Source organism: Hypomesus nipponensis, chromosome 14, assembly GCF_054491055.1.
Source record: "Hypomesus nipponensis isolate SF chromosome 14, ASM5449105v1, whole genome shotgun sequence".
In the NCBI taxonomy this organism is placed as follows: domain Eukaryota; kingdom Metazoa; phylum Chordata; class Actinopteri; order Osmeriformes; family Osmeridae; genus Hypomesus; species Hypomesus nipponensis.
In genome coordinates, this window is record NC_140374.1 from 266,093 (window position 1) to 285,672 (window position 19,580).

Sequence of the window (19,580 nt, forward strand, 5' to 3'; positions counted from 1 at the left end):
CAGGACAGGGGGTCCCGAGGACCAAGATTGGGAACCACTGATCTACGCGACCTCCGTTTATGTTCCTGGACCAGAAAACCAGAGGGCGGAATGTTGGGGCGTGACAAAGTTGATGCTGCATGTCACAATTTGCATTGACGTCACAATTTGCACTGTTTCTTAAGCTAGCGTTTGTAAGTTGCAGTTTCAAAAAGTGATATTTTGATAGGAAAGAAGTTTCAATGGACTTTGAGGTCCACTGTGTCTATTTTACACACCAAACCTTATTTTTCAACTATGACCAGGTAAAATCGGTTTTGCAATCAATCGCCCCTTTAACTCTTCTTTGTAGGATATGTACTTCAAATATATATGGAATAACTTCCTGCATATCCAAGTTGAGATCTGCACTGCGATGATCCTGGCCCTGCCCCCTGCCCACAGCCCTGAGATCAGGGAGCCAGACCAGCAACCCCTGGCAGAGAGCCACCTCATCAAGCATGTGAGTCTGCCTCGCCCCTCCCTGCCTCGCCCCTCATCAATCATGCAAGTCTGACTCGCCCCTCATTTTTCAGACTGTCTAGCCATGCTCACTCCTCTCTCTGCCTGCAGTTGTTCCAGAAGGGTCAGTTCATACAGAGAATCCTGGACGCCTGGAGCTCCAACGAGAAGGAACAGTAAGTTCTCTTATAATCAGGCTGGGAGTTAGTCTCCTTACCCCGGTGGGTTAGGACCAGACTGGGAGTTAGTCTCCTTACCCCGGTGGGTTAGGACCAGACTGGGAGTTAGTCTCCTTACCCCGGTGGGTTAGGACCAGACTGGGAGTTAGTCTCCTTACCCAGGTGGGTTAGGACCAGACTGGGAGCTAGTCTCCTTACCCAGGTGGGTTAGGACCAGACTGGGAGCTAGTCTCCTTACCCAGGTGGGTTAGGACCAGACTGGGAGCTAGTCTCCTTACCCAGGTGGGTTAGGACCAGACTGGGAGCTAGTCTCCTTACCCAGGTGGGTTAGGACCAGACTGGGAGCTTGTTGCTGGATGGTTGACCTTAGTGGATTTGGTCGTGTTGTCACTGTAATCAAAATCTTACAATCCACTTTACAGTACCAGCTGAAATGGGCCTCAGCTGAATTCCAGCTGCGGTAATCTCAGCTCTGTAGTCTAGTGTTGCTTTCGTCAATGAAAATTATGACTAAATATCGTTGTCAACAAACCTTTATCACGAGACGCAACGTAAATGCTGGTCATGTGACAATGACTGTAATTAAATGTATAATGCAATATTGTTGACAAATAAAAACGAGACAACGTGGTTTACAAAACAAAAATGAGACAATGTTATAAAGTAATTGTCTTGTTTAGTCGTGTTATTATTATTGTGTTTTACACACAGACTACTTTGGCGGTGCGCCACAGAATCAACATTGGCCGCCACATATTGCATTTTTTTTACACTATTTAGGCTAAAACACGCAGCATATTAGTTCAGCTGCATTTCCTTTCCCTGCTCTCCTTCCGTCTCTGTCACTCACGTGTTTCGTCACAACATCAGCACACGTTAGCAACGATGTATACACATGCCGTTCTAGTAAGACAGACGGCTATATCAGCGAGCATTCAACATTAGTGCCTTAGCTACCTTAGGTCTAGTAACGTTAAGGTTACTTTTTGCTAGGGTTAGGGCTACGGTCATGTCTTAATCTGCTAGACAAGTGGGTTCCCCTTTGTTCTTTTGGTGAGCAGTCTCAGGAGCCCAATCTACTTACCCGGCGTCATGGAGCTGGCCAGTTAAATAGTTATTTGGCTCTAGCGTTGCTACCTGCATATACAGAAATTGTTTGTTTGTTGTTGATGATTTTGTGAAGGTGTGATCATTTTGGATTAATATTTAATATAATAAAGTTCTGTGTAACAAATTATTAACAAAGGAATGATTTTGAACTCCTCCTCCCCCCCCCCCCCCCTCGCCACAAATTGCTTTCTAATCTTTGGGAAACACTGTTATTAGCCAACTCATGAGGCTGTGGTTAATGTCTCATTTTAACGTTAGCTTTAGACGTTAGATTTAAACGTTGGTGAGACACTGGAGCTGAAAATGACTGAGTCTGAGACAAACGTGTGTGAAGTGGGTTCTTTGTTCCTACCTGACTGACTGCATGTGTACCAAGCATCCCTTGTTGGTTAAATACTGTAGCTAGTTTTGTCATTCATAGTAATCACACTGAACTGAATTTGGCATCAACAACATGACTTTGAATACCTTATTCTAGACCAATACATACATTTAAACAAATGGTTTTGGCATTAACATGCCTCCTGAGACTACTGCTTAGACTACTGTTTTGACTAAAAAGAGACAATTCATTGACTTAAACGGCACTAATGGTCATCATAATGCTCAGACTTTTAGTCGACTGAAATAGTCAAGCCTCCAAAAACAACCCTGCTGTACTGCTCCCCTGACCTCCTAGGTGTCCAAGTGTTTCTGTTTAGCCGACCATGTTGTTGTTGTTGTTGTTGTTGTGATGCAGGTCTGAGGGCGGACGCCGGCGAGGCTACATGGGTCACCTGACCAGGATAGCCAACTCCATCGTCCACAACTGTGACAAGGGCCCCAACGGAGCTCAGATTCAACAGCTCATCTCAGGTCACTAGGCAATTGCTGTTTTGATGTAAAAGTGTGAAAAATGACTCACCTGCTGTTTGAGAAAGTGAGAGATGACTCACCTGCTGTTTGAGAGAGTGAGAGATGACTCACCTGCTATGTGAGTGTGAGAGAGAGAGAGATGACTCACCTGCTGTGAGTGAGATGACTCACCAGCTGTGAGTGAGAGTGAGATGACTCACCTGCTGTGAGTGAGAGAGTGAGATGACTCACCTGCTGTGAGTGAGAGAGTGAGATGACTCACCTGCTGTGAGTGAGAGAGTGAGATGACTCACCTGCTGTGAGTGAGAGAGTGAGATGACTCACCTGCTGTGAGTGAGAGCGTGAGATGACTCACCTGCTGTGAGTGAGAGCGTGAGATGACTCACCTGCTGTGAGTGAGAGAGTGAGATGACTCACCTGCTGTGAGTGAGAGAGTGAGATGACTCACCTGCTGTGAGTGAGAGAGTGAGATGACTCACCTGCTGTGAGTGAGTGAGAGAGTGAGATGACTCACCTGCTGTGAGTGAGAGAGTGAGATGACTCACCTGCTGTGAGTGAGAGAGTGAGATGACTCACCTGCTGTGAGTGAGAGAGTGAGATGACTCACCTGCTGTGAGTGAGAGATGACTCACCTGCTGTGTGGTTTCAGAGCTTGTGGAGGAAGACAGAGAGCGCTGGGAGGCCTTCACCTCTGGCCAGCTCGCCGACACAAACAAGAAGAACACTGTTGACCTGGTAGGTACCAGGCCCCTAGACCAGCACTATAAACACCTCACCTGTAGACCAGCACTATAAACTAGGGATGGGCATAATGAAACGACGATCAATTAATTGATCATTAAGAATTTTGTTGATAAAACGAATGCGTGTTATGTTGCGTAGTGTGAGTCTTGAAGGGAATGCAATGCATTTTGCTATGTGGCAGCAATTAAACATTTTACCACACAAAGGCAATGTTTGGGAAAAAATGCCACAGGCCTACTCAGTTACCGGCGAGTTCCCATGTATTTCAAAAGTAAACATGGAAGAGGTCATGGCAAAGTGTAGCGTGAGACCATTTTGACTTAAATAACTTCACTGCCAACACTGCAAAGCTGAGTATAAATACAACTCCACAAAATTCAAATTATGTACCACTTGAAGAACGTACATCCGACCCTGGTTAGTGGCGGTGCATCCTGCTCTCGGTGTTAGCACGGAGGAGCTGTGATGCACAACAAGCAGAGAAAATTACCCAACGGATCTGCAAGTCCATCGAGATGGATATGTTGTGGATAAGGGTGTCAGGTGGCTGAGCAGGTAGAGCATTGGGCTAGTAATCTGAAGGTTGCCAGTTCGATTCCCGGCCTGTGCACATGACGTTGTGTCCTTGGGCAAGGCACTTTACCCTACTTGCCTCGGGGAGAATGTCCCTGTACTTACTGTAAGTCGCTCTGGATAAGAGCGTCTGCTAAATGACTAAATGTAAATGATATGCTACCCCTTATTGCACAGGTGGCATCCTATCACGGTTAGGGCTGTCACGATAACAACTTTTTGTTGTGCGATATATTGCACCAAATTTAATTGCGATAAACGGTATTGTAATTTTCAGACCATTCTATGCCACTGATTACATAATGCCCCCCCCCCCCAGGCGAGTTTTCACGCCTGTTCGCGAGTCTGTTGCTTCACTCCGTGAACCTGCGCATCGTCCGTTATTGTTTACGTTAACAGGGCTACTTGGTTGGTGTTGCCTTTTCAACGTGCGACATACCAGGTGTGGCGTGAGAGCATGTGAAATCGTTGAAATGCGGGAGAGTTGTCAGCCATGTGTTAAAAGTTTGCAGCATATTTGTAAATGCTGGTTTTCGACCTTGTTTAACGTTTGCATCTCTTTGGCTATGTAGCGAGTTACGCTATCCGTAAGTGTGCGCCATTTCGCGCTGTCACGTTTATATTGGCACTGTTGGGAAAAGGCATCTGTAACAGATACCTGTATGGAAGACCCCTTTCCAGCTCTAGCTGCATTTGTAATTCACAGTTTGAACAACTGGGTTGGATAGTGATGTTTTAGTTGAGATGTTAGGTTAGTTGCCTCTTTTGGTTTCAACTGTTTTCAAACAAAGTTAACAAACCGGCTCAGTCATGTTAATTGGCTCTCATCTCATAATTGGCTCTCGCTTAGACTAAATGTTCCCACACCGGAGCTGAAGGTTGCAGCTCCGTCAAGTCCATTTTTACTTGTTCTTCCTAACTAGCTGTAGATGTCAGGAAACAGAACACTTTATAACTGAGTTCACACCTTCTCTTCACCTGTCGGTGTCCACTCTGTGTGTGTGTGTGGAGACGCTAGTCCCGCCTACGCTTTCGACACAGAAAGCAGACAAGATGACTGAGGCAGCGAGATCGAATAAAATGTTGGTGACATACGTTCTTATGTAAAAATGTATATAATCATTTTTTTTATTTATAAAAAGAAAGTCTGCCGCCTAGTAAGACTATGCGATTTATCTGGCGACGCACTCAAATTTTCAAGACTTTCGTGACCTTTTGTCTTTTTAAATCTAACTATTTGTATTTATCCGTGTCATTCTCTAGTTGTTGTTATAAAGGCCATCTTCCCGGTTTTCTGCCACCTAGATGTGCGCACAACTGTACTCCGCAATTTCACTCGCCAAATGGTGAAGCATCGGACACAATTTAGTCGCCAGCCCAAAAATCTACACGCCATTGGCGCTTGGCGGGTGCCAATTACGATCCCTGGTGGGGAGTTAGTTATGTGTGTGTGTGTGTGGAGGTAGTTAGTGATTTGTGTGTGTGTGGAGGGAGTTAGTGATGTGTGTGTGTGTGTGTGTGTGTGTGTGGAGGGAGTTAGTTATGTGTGTGTGTGTGGTTGTTGTTCCCAGGTAAACACGCACCACATCCACTCATCCAGTGACGATGAAGTAGACTTTAAGGAGAGTGGCTTCCACCAGGACTCCTCTCTACAACAAGTAAGTCTGTACCTGTATCCCACCTAGCTGGCAGCGTGCACCAAGCACACTTCATACGTTAACTATGTTCCTGTACTAATGGAGTCTCGTGTCTAAGTAATGTCAGTTGTAATAAACAAATGTGAAAATGATTACTGTAATACAAATGCAATGCATGCATTTTGTTTTTTGATATACATTTAACCTATAAAATGATTAACCTGTGTAGCCATTGCTAGCAAATTGTTGAATTTTTCATTTAAAAAATGAAAAAGAAACAAATATTTGCCCAAGCTTTGTGTAGTGGCCAGACTATATCATTACCGTTGGTCCTGGGTTGGCCAGGCCTTTTCTGATTATCAGATGCAACAAATGACGTCCAATTTTATTGAGCAGTTTGGCTTCAATGACGAAGAGTTTGCTGATCAGGACGATGTTGTGGAGTGAGTACTGATCCTGCATGTTCCTGCTGTCTGTCCTCATGACCTTCCTGCTATGGAGCCAGCTTTGCTGCCTAGTATTAATACATACAACTATCCTGCTTCACTTAACACAACTCCCAGGGACTCCTTAATCTACTGCTCTAGCTCTCTTACAAATATGTGGAGGTTTCAGTGTTGGTATTTACATAGAGAACACTCTGATTATTATATCTTATTTTGTAATGATCCTACTTGAAATCAAAATACAACTGATTAGGTTGACGGTGTGAATAGAATATGATAACAAAACACTGGAGCTGATTTACATGGACTTGGCCTGAATCTCCTTCACCCTCCCCCCTCTCATCTGCTCCTGTGTGGGTCATATGTACTGCTCTGGGGTAGTCTCCAGGTGTTTCTAGTCTCCAGGTGTTTCTAGTCTCCAGGTGTTTCTAGTCTCCAGGTGTTTGGTGTGTGTGTGGGGGGGTGTAGGCAGTAGGGGGGCTGGTTGTGGGGGCCAGAGTGATGGTGTGGAAAGGAGTCATGTGATGTCATTGTATCTAACAACTTTTAACTAAACTAATTTATTTTCTCTTTAACATTGCAGTATTCCCTTTGATAGAATATCAGACATCAATTTTTCCTTGAATACAAATGAAAGTGTAAGTATTTTGTGCTTCAACGTGATATGTTAGACCAGGTGGGCGTGATAAGATGTTATAAATGAATGCCTGTCATTTGAAAATGATGGGTTATAGTTGGCAACCCGAGATCTAGGGTGAACGCACACTTATTTATTTATTATGACAAGTGCATTTAGTTGATTTAAGTAGCTGAGTTTTCCCTGCTGGTCAGTACAGAAAGAGGGTTGTACGATGTGACGGGGCCTGTTGCTGTGTTGCAGCAGAGCATAGCTCTGTTTGAGGCCTGCTGCAAGGAGAAGATCCAGCAGTTTGAGGACGCCGGCTCAGATGAGGAGGACATCTGGGATGAAAAGGATGTCACGTTCGCTCCAGAGGCTCAGAGACGGCCTAGGTACGCTCACTCGCACACACGCTCACAAACATGCACGCACAGACACATGCCGAGTGTATGTCATCAATGCAGCAGGACCTGAATCATGTCTTATAAGCCATCAAGTCTCTGGTTGTCCTTAATCTCCCCTGATTGGTTGGCTGTGTGTCAGGAGTTCTGGCAGCACGGACAGCGAGGAGAGCACCGACTCGGAGGAGGAGGACGTGAAGAGAGACCCGTTTGAGCCTAGCAATGCCAGTGCTGATGACAGGATGGAGGTGGACTCTGGTGACGGTGAGTTCAGCAGCGCTGATCCCGTAGGTATATGTGTGTGTTGTTGCTCCTGCATGTTCTCTGCTGATCTGTGAGTGTGTCTAGGCCCAGTGTGGACAGCCAACTTTGACGACATCCCCATGGACACCGGCAGCTCCACAGCCAACCCTGCCCCTTCCCCTGCCAGCCCCGCTCCCAGCCCCACCCCCTCCCTTGCCGCCAGGACAGACACGGCGGGTTGGAGTTCTCCCCGCGACTCGGACACCGGCTGGGCTGACTTCACCAACTTTTCCCCTGTCAGGTCAGCATCTCTCACTGCTGCTGCCAGCACAGTTCATGCAGCCTTGGATCACAGTGACACAAATAGTATTCCTGTCTTTAGAACAAGTAAGAAGTTTAGAAGTTCTAACAGTAGAGGGTCAGAGTCAAGGAATGTCCTGTGTAATCACACTGTAAAGTAACATCTCTACTACCAGGTACAGTGTAAAGTAACCATATCTCAGCTACCAGACACAGTGAAAAGTAACATCTCTACTACCTGACACAGTGTAACGTAACATCTCAGCTACCAGGCAGAGTGCAACAACATTAATATTTCACCCAACACCTAGGCCTGTTGCAATAGTCAATATATTGACTTATCGCATGGTATATGGAAATGAGCGCAATAATTTTTGGTGCTGCGATATATTGCAACTGATCATTTTTATAAAAAAATAATGATTATATTAATTTTTACATAAGAACGAATGTGGTCAACATTTTAGTCGATCTCGCTGCCTCAGTCATCTTGTCTGCTTTCTGTGTCGAAAGCGTAGGCGGGACTAGCGTCTCCACACACACAGAGTGGACACCGACAGGTGAAGAGAAGGTGTGAACTCAGTTATAAAGTGTTCTGTTTCCTGACATCTACAGCTAGTTAGGAAGAACAAGTAAAAATGGACTTGGTTTCAAAGCCATAATCTTCAGCTCCGGTGTGGGAACATTTAGTCTAAGCCGAATGAGATGAGAGCCAATTAACGTGAACGAGCCGGTTTGTTAACTTTGCTTAAAACAGTGGAAACGAAAAGAGGCAACTAAACTAACATTTCACCTAACAATACATAATTGTCCCTCCCACCCAGTTTTTCAACCTGTGAACAACAAATGCAGCTGGAGCTGGAAAGGGGTCTTCCATACTGTTCTGTTACAGGTGCCTTTTCCCGACAGTGCAAATATAAACGTGACAGCCTGTAATGGCGTATCTCGCTATGTAGCCTTCCGATTTTTTATTTGTTGTCTTTGTGTGTTGATGGTTAGGTTATTTAGTCTTTTTATTTTTTTATCTGTTGTTTGTATGTTGATTTCTCCTTTGTTATATGCTTTTCCTTTTTTATCTGTTGTTTGGTACGTTGTTTTCTTGGTGGACCCCAGGAAGAGTAGCTGGTGTCTTTGGCATCAGCTACTGGGGATCCGAATAAAATAAAATCAATTAGCCGAAGAGATGTAGCCATTAAACACGGTCAAAAAAACTGCATTTACAAATATGCTGCAAACTTTTGACAAACACAGGGCTGCCAACTCTCACGCATTGGCCGCGAGACACGCATTTCAACCATTTCACACACTCTCACGCCACACCTTGTATATCTCAAGCTGGAAAGGCAACGCCAACAAAGTTGCCCTGTTAACATTGTAAACAATAAGGGATGATGGAATGAAGCGACATAGACGAACAGCTTTGAAAACTCCTTGGGGGAGGGGGGTGGTCATTATGTAGGCTAATCAGTGGCATAAAATGGACTGAAAATTACAATTGACGCGTGTGCAATAATATCGTTTTATCGCAATTTATTTTGGTGCAATATATCGCACAAGAAAAAGTAGTTATCGTGACAGCCCTACCAACACCCACAGCAAGAGCGACTGAGATTTGCCGTCTATAAATTGACTATATTGGTCATAATTGGTTAAACATATTGGTGAATTATGGGATTCTGACTGGTCATCTCTCCCTCCAGCCCCAAAGACCCCCTGAGAAGCAACTCTCCGGTTGCCATGGAGACCAGCATAGAAACCATGGATCCCCTGGGTGTAAACGCACCCCTGCAGTCTGCCGGTGAGCGCTGCTCTCAGAACCCACCGCTTGGTTGATTTATTAATCGATCTCATTGATAGATGTCATTTGATCATGAGAAAGACTAGTTTAGAGGCCTGTTGTTCAGGAGAGCATCTCTTGGTTGTAGTCTCAGACTCACTACCCTCCCACAGACCATGTCCTCCTCTCTGACCCCCTGTCCTCCTCTCTGCCCCAGACTCCGACCCCTGGCAGGTTGTGGTCCCTCTGCCCCCCTCCTCGGGGCCCCAGCCTGGGAGGGGCTCTGATGCGGAGGAGGAGCTGGCCAGCGACCGCATCACAGAGACGGTCACCAACGGCTCCATGAAGGAAACAGTCAGCCTTACTGTAGATGCCAAAACTGAAACTGCTGTGTTCAAGAGGTGAGGAAACAACTGCCCTCTCCTGCCACCTGCTCTGGGCTGAGGCCCACAAGGCCTCCTTCCTCTCTTCCTCCTGTCCTCCTTTTCCTCCTCAAAAAACTCAGCTCTTCCTCTACTCTGAGGACAGGATAGCTCTGCTCCTCCTCTGCTGAGGACAGGATAGCTCTGCTCCTCCTCTGCTGAGGACAGGATAGCTCTGCTCCTCCTTTACTGAGGACAGGATAGCTCTGCTCCTCCTCTGCTGAGGACAGGATAGCTCTGCTCCTCCTCTGCTGAGGACAGGATAGCTCTGCTCCTCCTCTGCTGAGGACAGGATAGCTCTGCTCCTCCTCTGCTGAGGACAGGATAGCTCTGCTCCTCCTCTACTGCTTCTCAGGAAACTGCTCTGTGACCAATGTACTTTCATCAATGTGTTTTATGGTTAAACATCTTTGTATTGACTGGGTTTAGCCAGCATTGTCCCCCAACCCTGATAGCATTGTCTACTTTATCTGCCATGTATGTATGTATGCATCACTCAGTCTGCAGGTCCTACATTGCTGTGTGTATGTTTGTAACCTAAAGAAAGACTGTCCTTCCCTCTGATTAACTGCAACACTTAAACATGAGCTTCCTCTCTCTTTCTGGCGTGCGTGTGGCTTCAGAGTGTTGAAATCTTATCGGTATGTACAGCCAATCGGGGGCAGTCACCTGCCATGTCTTGTTTTCATGTCAGCCACTGAGTTTTACTTTGATTGGTTTATTTTACCATTCCCATTTGCATGTTTCTCTCAGATGTCAGTCCGTTGTCCAGTGACAACGAGGGAAAAAACTGGCCTTGATAGGCCATGGCCATTTTGTGATTAGCCAATCCCAGGTTTTCTGAATTGGCCTTTGCTCTCTTTCTGTTGGTTGTTCAGTTTCAGTTGTGGGGGTCGATTTGTTAAAACAGTTTACAGGATTACGATTATTTTATATTCTCTGCCTCTTCTCAATGCCAGTTCTTATTGGCTCTGGCTCTCAGCCAATGGAATTGTGAGGTGGACAAAGCTTGAGTAGGGAGAGAGTACCCCACTGTCCTGCCTAGCAACAGAAGCCTCCACTAATCTCCTGCTAGACATTACCAGTACTGCTTGAGCATGTCAAGATTATCTTAAATTCCATAATATTAGCTTTTCTCATTTCATATATACACGTACATACAGTAAACCAAGGAATTGGCTCTATAAACAGTAATAAACTCAGTTCTTTAGCACCTTGACTAGACTTTCGGTGGCTTTCTGACAAATAAAGCAAGACTAAAGGTTGGCGTGAGTTTCACCATTTCAGAACATTTCCAAATCTGTAGTTGGACCAATCATCTGAGGCTGTGCCGTTACCCAGCAGGCAGCTGGGTTTCTCCAGCTGCTGTGTGGAGTTACTATGGTTACTGGGGTCAGATCTGGACTCTGGCTCTCCATTAGCTGTACATGATGATGCTCTCATCTGGTTTAAACAGCCAACCACATTTCAACACTTTCCTTTTGATCCTTTTTGCTTTGATGTAATCTGTCCCATCCTGCATGCACCTGTCCTGTCCAAGCTGCGTGTGTGGGAGGGGATCTGTCCTGCCTGCTGTGTGTTTATGCTCTGTGTAAACGTGTGTTCTCTCTGCAGTGAGGAAGAGAAGTTGTCTACCTCCGAGGAGGCATCTGCTAAGTATGCCGTGGGAGAAGGAGTCGAGAGTGTGAAGAGCCCTGCTGCGGCCCAGCCCGCCGCCAGCTGTCCCAGAGCTAGGTCAGATGTGTTAAGGTGTATGGCCAAGGCTTTGAACTGGTTCAAGGAACAAAACCCAGAAACAATTGGTATTTAGATATTTTTTTCGAACCAGTTTGGGAATGAGAATTTAAAGGTGGACCTTCAAAACTGGAAACGTTAAAGCCGATTCTGCTTAGACCAACAAACCAATTTGAAAATGTTTCTTGTACAAAGCCCAGATTAGGGCTGAAAGACGTTATCGACAATGTCGACAGTCAAATGTTTTTGAAAATGTTTACAAAACTTCAAACAAAAAATGCTGCTGTGTAGGCAGGGCGGAACATGCCTGTCTTGGGAGCACAACCCTAACCCTATTTTGAAGCATTTAAAATGGAAACGTCCCGGCATGAGTGTCCGGGTTAGCCACACCAGTTGATAAAAACCTGCTATTGTAGTTTTGTGTACTCTTATTTTACGCACAGGACGATTAATACCGTAGCAACATACACAGCACTGTCTACCTCTGTCTGTGGATAATATTTATGAGACTCAAAAATGTTAACTTCCGAGTACATCTTGGACGCACCTAATGTTATTTTGTTACTAAATCATAAAAAAACAAAAACATTATTACAGTCAAATTATAGTCTGGTTTGCATAGATTAAAGCTTGATCCAGCTCAGGTGTCAGACTGTTTTGATTGTCTTAACATCATAAGGTATTATAGGAGAGGAAATGTTGTGAGTTAAATGTATAATTCATCCATAAACAAAACGTCTTTATATTATATTCATGACTTACAAAGGTATACATTACGGTGCATGTCCACTGCAGCGACGCGTATCGCTTGCCATAGCTCGCCTTCCCACAATGCACCACGCTCCGGGGCGTGTCAGACAGGTTTAATGCAGAGCTATAGTTCTCTAAAGTCACTGTTGTAGTTTGTATTCATGGGTGAAGATTTGGGTTTACATACTCGCAATATCGATCAAAATACAACTTGTACACACATTAAGCAAAAATCCGATAAGCTGGCTAGCTTTAGCATGACGTTATCTACTGTACACAAGTTATTTTCACTGCCACAGCCGAGCCTCCGGTTTCAGTTGTTTGCCCTGCCCTAGTGTTTCCCTGTCATTGTCTTCACCTGTGTGTCTTTTTTGTTAGTCTCACAATATAGATGAAACTACTTTTACTCACATGATGCAAGAAATCCAATATGCTAGCTATATGTAGCATGATATCTTTTTTGGTATTTTATTCAAGGTGAAAGAATAAATTTTACAGTATGCTACCCGGCACTCAGGGTACAGTCGTGTACTGTACCGACAGGGCTAGACTGTAGAACTAGCTAGCACAGTTACGTCATGTTGCAAAACAGAATTTAAAAGTACAAAAACCCCACCAAGGAGCACCAATAACATCGGCAACCCTGCGCCATGCCTCATTTTCTTTGTTAACATATCTGTACGAATACAGAGACGTAGAGACTGTCAAACAGGGCTGGATATGAAGCAACACAAGTGATTAGTTTCTCCTCCATCTTGAAGGTGGAAACTAGAAATGTTTACCATGGTTGCTACGTTACGAGAAACGAGAACACTCCAATTGGCCATCGCTAGTGAAAATCGCTTCTCATTTGCATAAAGTTGAGAAAATCTCAACTCGAATCGCCTGGATCGTGTTCCGTCGCTACCCACAATGCACCACGCAAGCGATTCGCCTGGCTCCTTCGAAAACGAATGGAAGACATGTCACTCGCATCGTGTCGCTGCAGTGGACACACACCGTTACAGTGCGTGTCCACTGCAGCGACGCGAATCGCATGCCATCGCTCGCCTTCCCACAGTTCACCACGCTCGGGGGCGTTTCAAACGGATGAATGTAGATGTAGTTCTCTAAAATCGCTGTTGTAGTTGTCATGGCCAAGTGTGCAGACTTGGGTTTACGTAGTTGCAACATCGATCAAAATACAACTTGTATACAAAATACAAAACTGCTTAATAGACAAAAACGTTTTACTATATTCCTCAGTCTCTGCTAATCTGTCGATACGATAGTGAGTTCCAGCCGAGCTAGCTAGTTACTACAGAACGAAGTTACGTAATGTCACTAGACTGAATTAGAAAGTACAAGCACCAACAACTTCGACAACGTTGCGCCATGCATCGTTTTTTATTATTAACATCTCTGTACAAATACAACTATGTACAGGACTGGGTAAGCAACCACAGAACGATTAGTTTCTCCACCTTGAAACCTAGAAAGCTAGAAATGTTTACCATGGTTGCTACGTTACGAGAAACAAGAAAACACTCCGATTGGCCATCGCTAGCAAAATTCGCTCATTTGCATAAAGTTGCAAAAATCTCAACTCTGTTGCGTCGCGTCGCTACCCACAATGCACCACGCAAGCGATTCGCCTGGCTCCATAGAAAATGAATGGAAAACATGTTGTCGCTTGCATCGCGTTGCTGCAGTGGACACGCACTGTTAGGCAGAATTATGCATCAGTAAGTTGTTCATAGTTAATTAAATGGTGAGTCTCAGTGGTTAATTTATTAATCGTTATAAGTGTTAATCTATTAAATATAATACTTCGTGTGCGTGTGTGCCATGGACAGGGAGCCAGGTTCCTCCAGGTGCGTGCGTGCTGTTCCTGTCTCCTAATGTCCCCTATCTTCCTTCAGCACTGCAAAGCAAACAGAAGACAAGTCCAGACCTGCCGGTGATGTGGTTAACGGCCCCTCAGAAGAGGCAGCTGTACTGGAGGAAGCCAAGTAAGAACCAGACTCTGCTTCTCTAGGGTTAGGGTCAGGCCCTGCTCCTCTAGGGTTAGGGTCAGGCCCTGCTCCTCTAGGGTTAGGGTCAGGCCCTGCTCCTCTAGGGTTAGGGTCAGGCCCTGCTCCTCTAGGGTTAGGGTCAGGCCCTGCTCCTCTAGGGTTAGGGTCAGGCCCTGCTCCTCTAGGGTTAGGGTCAGGCCCTGCTCCTCTAGACAGCACAGTGCAGGCAGTACTCTTGGACAGTACACCAGTTTGAGGAGCTTTGCTGATATTACTCACACACTGTCGCCTTTCTCTCCACCCCCTCCCTTCCTCCCACCTCTACTCCTCCCTTCCTCTCCTCCCCTTTCCCTCCACCTCATTCCCCTCCACCCCCTCCCTCCTTCTCCACCCCATCCCTCTCCCTCCACCTCCTCCCTCCATCTCCACCCCATCCCTCTCCCTCCACCTCCTCCCTCCTTCTCCACCCCCTCCCTCCTCCCTCCACCCCCTCCATCCCCTCCCTCTCCACCCCCCAGAACAGAGCAGAGTGTGCCCTTGCCAGAGGCTGTGAACGGCCCAGCGTGAGACTGAGGGAGGTGGACGCTCTCGCCAGCCTGTTCCTGCCACGCACCACCCCTGGCTCACCAGCAGGGGGCGGTGCCAGTCCAGACTCAGAGCTGCTGCTGCACTAACTTCACCACCAGATCAGGACCAGCAATATTCATATTAGAATACTATTACAGTTGTACAGACCTGTCTGAACTGAAATGAAGAGACACACATACTCTAATGGATTCAGATTTTTTTTTTTTTTTTGGCATTTGTTTATATACTGTTCTTCTGGGGTGATCTGTCTATCTTGCCACTCAAACTTCTAAAGTAATGTTGCTATAGTTAAAAATGATTGTATGAATAAATATTTTATAAAAGAAATGTATACAGAAACAAAAGATGAATAAGGGTCAGAACCTTCAGTCACCAAGACCAAGCTGTTTATGAATGGGATTTTCTCTCCTGCACAAAATCTGATATTTAATTTACAATTAAAGGCAAACAGCTACCTTGAGATGGTAATGGGCTACCCATGTTGGTCTGTGAATGAGTACACTTATATATATTAATGGAATTGATCATTTTAATATTCAAAAAGGTTTTATTTTTGCCACTGGTATTATTTGTAAATGTTTCTGTATTCTCTCAACATGAGCAACATTTGACAGCCTTTTTTGGTATAGTTTTTAATTTATTGTTACAGTAGATGTCAGCAAGAGCCATACTCATGTTGTCTCCTCTCCTGACATTAAACTGTTCGACCCCAAGGTTCCAGGGCTGGAGAGAGAGAGGGGGGGGGGGGGGTAGCTTGTGAGCTGGTGCTGGTCCTTTGTGGAGGCAGGTGATAAGTAGCCGAGCATGGCTGTCTAGCTGCTGGGTAACTCATGTTTTAGAGATTATCAATCATGCATCTACCTGGCTTGATCTCCTTGTTATGATTTTAATTTTTTATTCTTGGTGTGAGCAGCAGAGAGGGGAACATTTCTCCCACCCCTTTTTCACCACAGATAATTACATTTCACCCTGTAATTATATGATGTTATGAAGCTAATTCCTTTTGACCTTTCTGACACTGATTCAGGATTGTTTGATGAATGATGTCTTACTGTAAATACTCTGCTCATGACTGGTGTCTCCTTATTCTAGACAGGGTCACACTGTCACAACATTCTCCAGGAGAATGTCAGGGGTTTCATAGAAATGTCAAGAAGTCAACATTCACTTTGTATAAAAACAGAATTGAAATTAGTTGTTAAGAATAGTATTAAAAATTTAGTTGGTGTCATAAGCTGCTCACTTCTGAGACACGTCTTCTCCTACACATCCTCCAGAAGTGAAGGGATGTTTTGGTTTGATACGGTGTCAAACAAAACACAACAGAACACATTTAACGTTCCCACAAGAATGTATACTTTAGTGGGGTACCTTTTATAGGTAGTGTATGTAGATTCTGGTTTGACCAGGTTTAAGTTGGTGTTCATTTATCTGGTTGGCTGGTCTTAGCTACTCTGAGCATCCTACTGATCCCTGCTCTGAACACGAATCTCTGGTTGACCCTCTGAACGCATGAAAAATACAAAACACATTTTGTCTAGCTTGAGCAGGTGTGGTGTTGTGGTTCTGGAGGCTGCTCACCTGGAGCCCTGGTGTCACCTGGAGCCCTGGTGTCACCTGGAGCCCTGGTGTCACCTGGGCTGCTGTCTGGCAGGCTGTCCTCAGACGTCACCTGTACACACGAGGGACGATACATCTCTGGGGGGACTGGGACCCATGTAGAGCATACTATGATGGGCTGGTATGTGTGTTGGCGTGTACTATGTGGAGCATGTACGATGGGCTGGTATGTGTGTTGGCGTGTACTATGTGGAGCATGTAAGATGGGCTGGTATGTGTGTTGGCGTGTACTATGTGGAGCATGTAAGATGGGCTGGTATGTGTGTTGGCGTGTACTATGTGGAGCATGTAAGATGGGCTGGTATGTGTGTTGGCGTGTACTATGTGGAGCATGTAAGATGGGCTGGTATGTGTGTTGGCGTGTACTATGTGGAGCATGTAAGATGGGCTGGTATGTGTGTTGGCGTGTACTATGTGGAGCATGTAAGATGGGCTGGTATGTGTGTTGGCGTGTACTATGTGGAGCATGTAAGATGGGCTGGTATGTGTGTTGGCGTGTACTATGTGGAGCATGTAAGATGGGCTGGTATGTGTGTTGGCGTGTACTATGTGGAGCATGTAAGATGGGCTGGTATGTGTGTTGGCGTGTACTATGTGGAGCATGTAAGATGGGCTGGTATGTGTGTTGGCGTGTACTATGTGGAGCATGTAAGATGGGCTGGTATGTGTGTTGGCGTGTACTATGTGGAGCATGTAAGATGGGCTGGTATGTGTGTTGGCGTGTACCATGTGGAGCATGTAAGATGGGCTGGTATGTGTGTTGGCGTGTACTATGTGGAGCATGTAAGATGGGCTGGTATGTGTGTTGGCGTGTACTATGTGGAGCATGTAAGATGGGCTGGTATGTGTGTTGGCGTGTACTATGTGGAGCATGTAAGATGGGCTGGTATGTGTGTTGGCGTGTACTATGTGGAGCATGTACGATGGGCTGGTATGTGTGTTGGCGTGTACTATGTGGAGCATGTACGATGGGCTGGTATGTGTGTTGGCGTGTACTATGTGGAGCATGTAAGATGGGCTGGTATGTGTGTTGGCGTGTACTATGTGGAGCATGTAAGATGGGCTGGTATGTGTGTTGGCGTGTACTATGTGGAGCATGTAAGATGGGCTGGTATGTGTGTTGGCGTGTACTATGTGGAGCATGTAAGATGGGCTGGTATGTGTGTTGGCGTGTACTATGTGGAGCATGTAAGATGGGCTGGTATGTGTGTTGGCGTGTACTATGTGGAGCATGTAAGATGGGCTGGTATGTGTGTTGGCGTGTACTATGTGGAGCATGTAAGATGGGCTGGTATGTGTGTTGGCGTGTACTATGTGGAGCATGTAAGATGGGCTGGTATGTGTGTTGGCGTGTACTATGTGGAGCATGTAAGATGGGCTGGTATGTGTGTTGGCGTGTACTATGTGGAGCATGTAAGATGGGCTGGTATGTGTGTTGGCGTGTACTATGTGGAGCATGTAAGATGGGCTGGTATGTGTGTTGGCGTGTACTATGTGGAGCATGTAAGATGGGCTGGTATGTGTGTTGGCGTGTACTATGTGGAGCATGTAAGATGGGCTGGTATGTGTGTTGGCGTGTACTATGTGGAGCATGTAAGATGGGCTGGTATGTGTGTTGGCGTGTACTATGTGGAGCATGTAAGATGGGCTGGTATGTGTGTTGGCGTGTACTATGTGGAGCATGTAAGATGGGCTGGTATGTGTGTTGGCGTGTACTATGTGGAGCATGTAAGATGGGCTGGTATGTGTGTTGGCGTGTACTATGTGGAGCATGTAAGATGGGCTGGTATGTGTGTTGGCGTGTACTATGTGGAGCATTTAAGATGGGCTGGTATGTGTGTTGGCGTGTACTATGTGGAGCATGTAAGATGGGCTGGTATGTGTGTTGGCGTGTACTATGTGGAGCATGTAAGATGGGCTGGTATGTGTGTTGGCGTGTACTATGTGGAGCATGTAAGATGGGCTGGTATGTGTGTTGGCGTGTACTATGTGGAGCATGTAAGATGGGCTGGTATGTGTGTTGGCGTGTACTATGTGGAGCATGTACGATGGGCTGGTATGTGTGTTGGCGTGTACTATGTGGAGCATGTACGATGGGCTGGTATGTGTGTTGGCGTGTACTATGTGGAGCATGTACGATGGGCTGGTATGTGTGTTGGCGTGTACTATGTGGAGCATGTAAGATGGGCTGGTATGTGTGTTGGCGTGTACTATGTGGAGCATGTAAGATGGGCTGGTATGTGTGTTGGCGTGTACTATGTGGAGCATGTAAGATGGGCTGGTATGTGTGTTGGCGTGTACTATGTGGAGCATGTAAGATGGGCTGGTATGTGTGTTGGCGTGTACTATGTGGAGCATGTAAGATGGGCTGGTATGTGTGTTGGCGTGTACTATGTGGAGCATGTAAGATGGGCTGGTATGTGTGTTGGCGTGTACTATGTGGAGCATGTAAGATGGGCTGGTATGTGTGTTGGCGTGTACTATGTGGAGCATGTAAGATGGGCTGGTATGTGTGTTGGCGTGTACTATGTGGAGCATGTACGATGGGCTGGTATGTGTGTTGGCGTGTACTATGTGGAGCATGTACGATGGGCTGGTATGTGTGTTGGCGTGTACTATGTGGAGCATGTACGATGGGCTGGTATGTGTGTTGGCGTGTACTATGTGGAGCATGTACGATGGGCTGGTATGTGTGTTGGCGTGTACTATGTGGAGCATGTACGATGGGCTGGTATGTGTGTTGGCGTGTACTATGTGGAGCATGTAAGATGGGCTGGTATGTGTGTTGGCGTGTACTATGTGGAGCATGTAAGATGGGCTGGTATGTGTGTTGGCGTGTACTATGTGGAGCATGTAAGATGGGCTGGTATGTGTGTTGGCGTGTACTATGTGGAGCATGTACGATGGGCTGGTATGTGTGTTGGCGTGTACTATGTGGAGCATGTACGATGGGCTGGTATGTGTGTTGGCGTGTACTATGTGGAGCATGTACGATGGGCTGGTATGTGTGTTGGCGTGTACTATGTGGAGCATGTAAGATGGGCTGGTATGTGTGTTGGCGTGTACTATGTGGAGCATGTACGATGGGCTGGTATGTGTGTTGGCGTG

At 45.9% G+C, this 19,580-nt stretch overlaps 1 protein-coding gene across 5 annotated transcripts in view; it reads left to right on the plus strand.

The window, feature by feature from the left end:
* The window catches only part of ppp6r3 (protein phosphatase 6, regulatory subunit 3), a 30,855-nt gene extending 14,931 nt beyond the window's left edge, over positions 1 to 15,924 (plus strand). The window contains exons 11-25 of one of the 5 annotated variants that reach the window (XM_084672710.1): positions 332 to 481; positions 592 to 656; positions 2,509 to 2,624; positions 3,274 to 3,359; positions 5,513 to 5,599; positions 5,924 to 6,021; positions 6,608 to 6,662; positions 6,905 to 7,035; positions 7,187 to 7,308; positions 7,393 to 7,588; positions 9,288 to 9,385; positions 9,582 to 9,765; positions 11,401 to 11,520; positions 14,172 to 14,261; positions 14,783 to 15,924. In XM_084672710.1, coding sequence (XP_084528836.1) covers positions 332 to 481; positions 592 to 656; positions 2,509 to 2,624; positions 3,274 to 3,359; positions 5,513 to 5,599; positions 5,924 to 6,021; positions 6,608 to 6,662; positions 6,905 to 7,035; positions 7,187 to 7,308; positions 7,393 to 7,588; positions 9,288 to 9,385; positions 9,582 to 9,765; positions 11,401 to 11,520; positions 14,172 to 14,261; positions 14,783 to 14,831 — 1,647 coding nt within the window. In that variant the 3' untranslated portion in view covers positions 14,832 to 15,924. The remainder of the gene's footprint in view (positions 1 to 331; positions 482 to 591; positions 657 to 2,508; positions 2,625 to 3,273; positions 3,360 to 5,512; positions 5,600 to 5,923; positions 6,022 to 6,607; positions 6,663 to 6,904; positions 7,036 to 7,186; positions 7,309 to 7,392; positions 7,589 to 9,287; positions 9,386 to 9,581; positions 9,766 to 11,400; positions 11,521 to 14,171; positions 14,262 to 14,782) is intronic. The other 4 variants (XM_084672711.1, XM_084672712.1, XM_084672713.1 and 1 more) reach the window with 4 other exon arrangements.
* Positions 15,925 to 19,580: the final 3,656 nt, after the last annotated feature.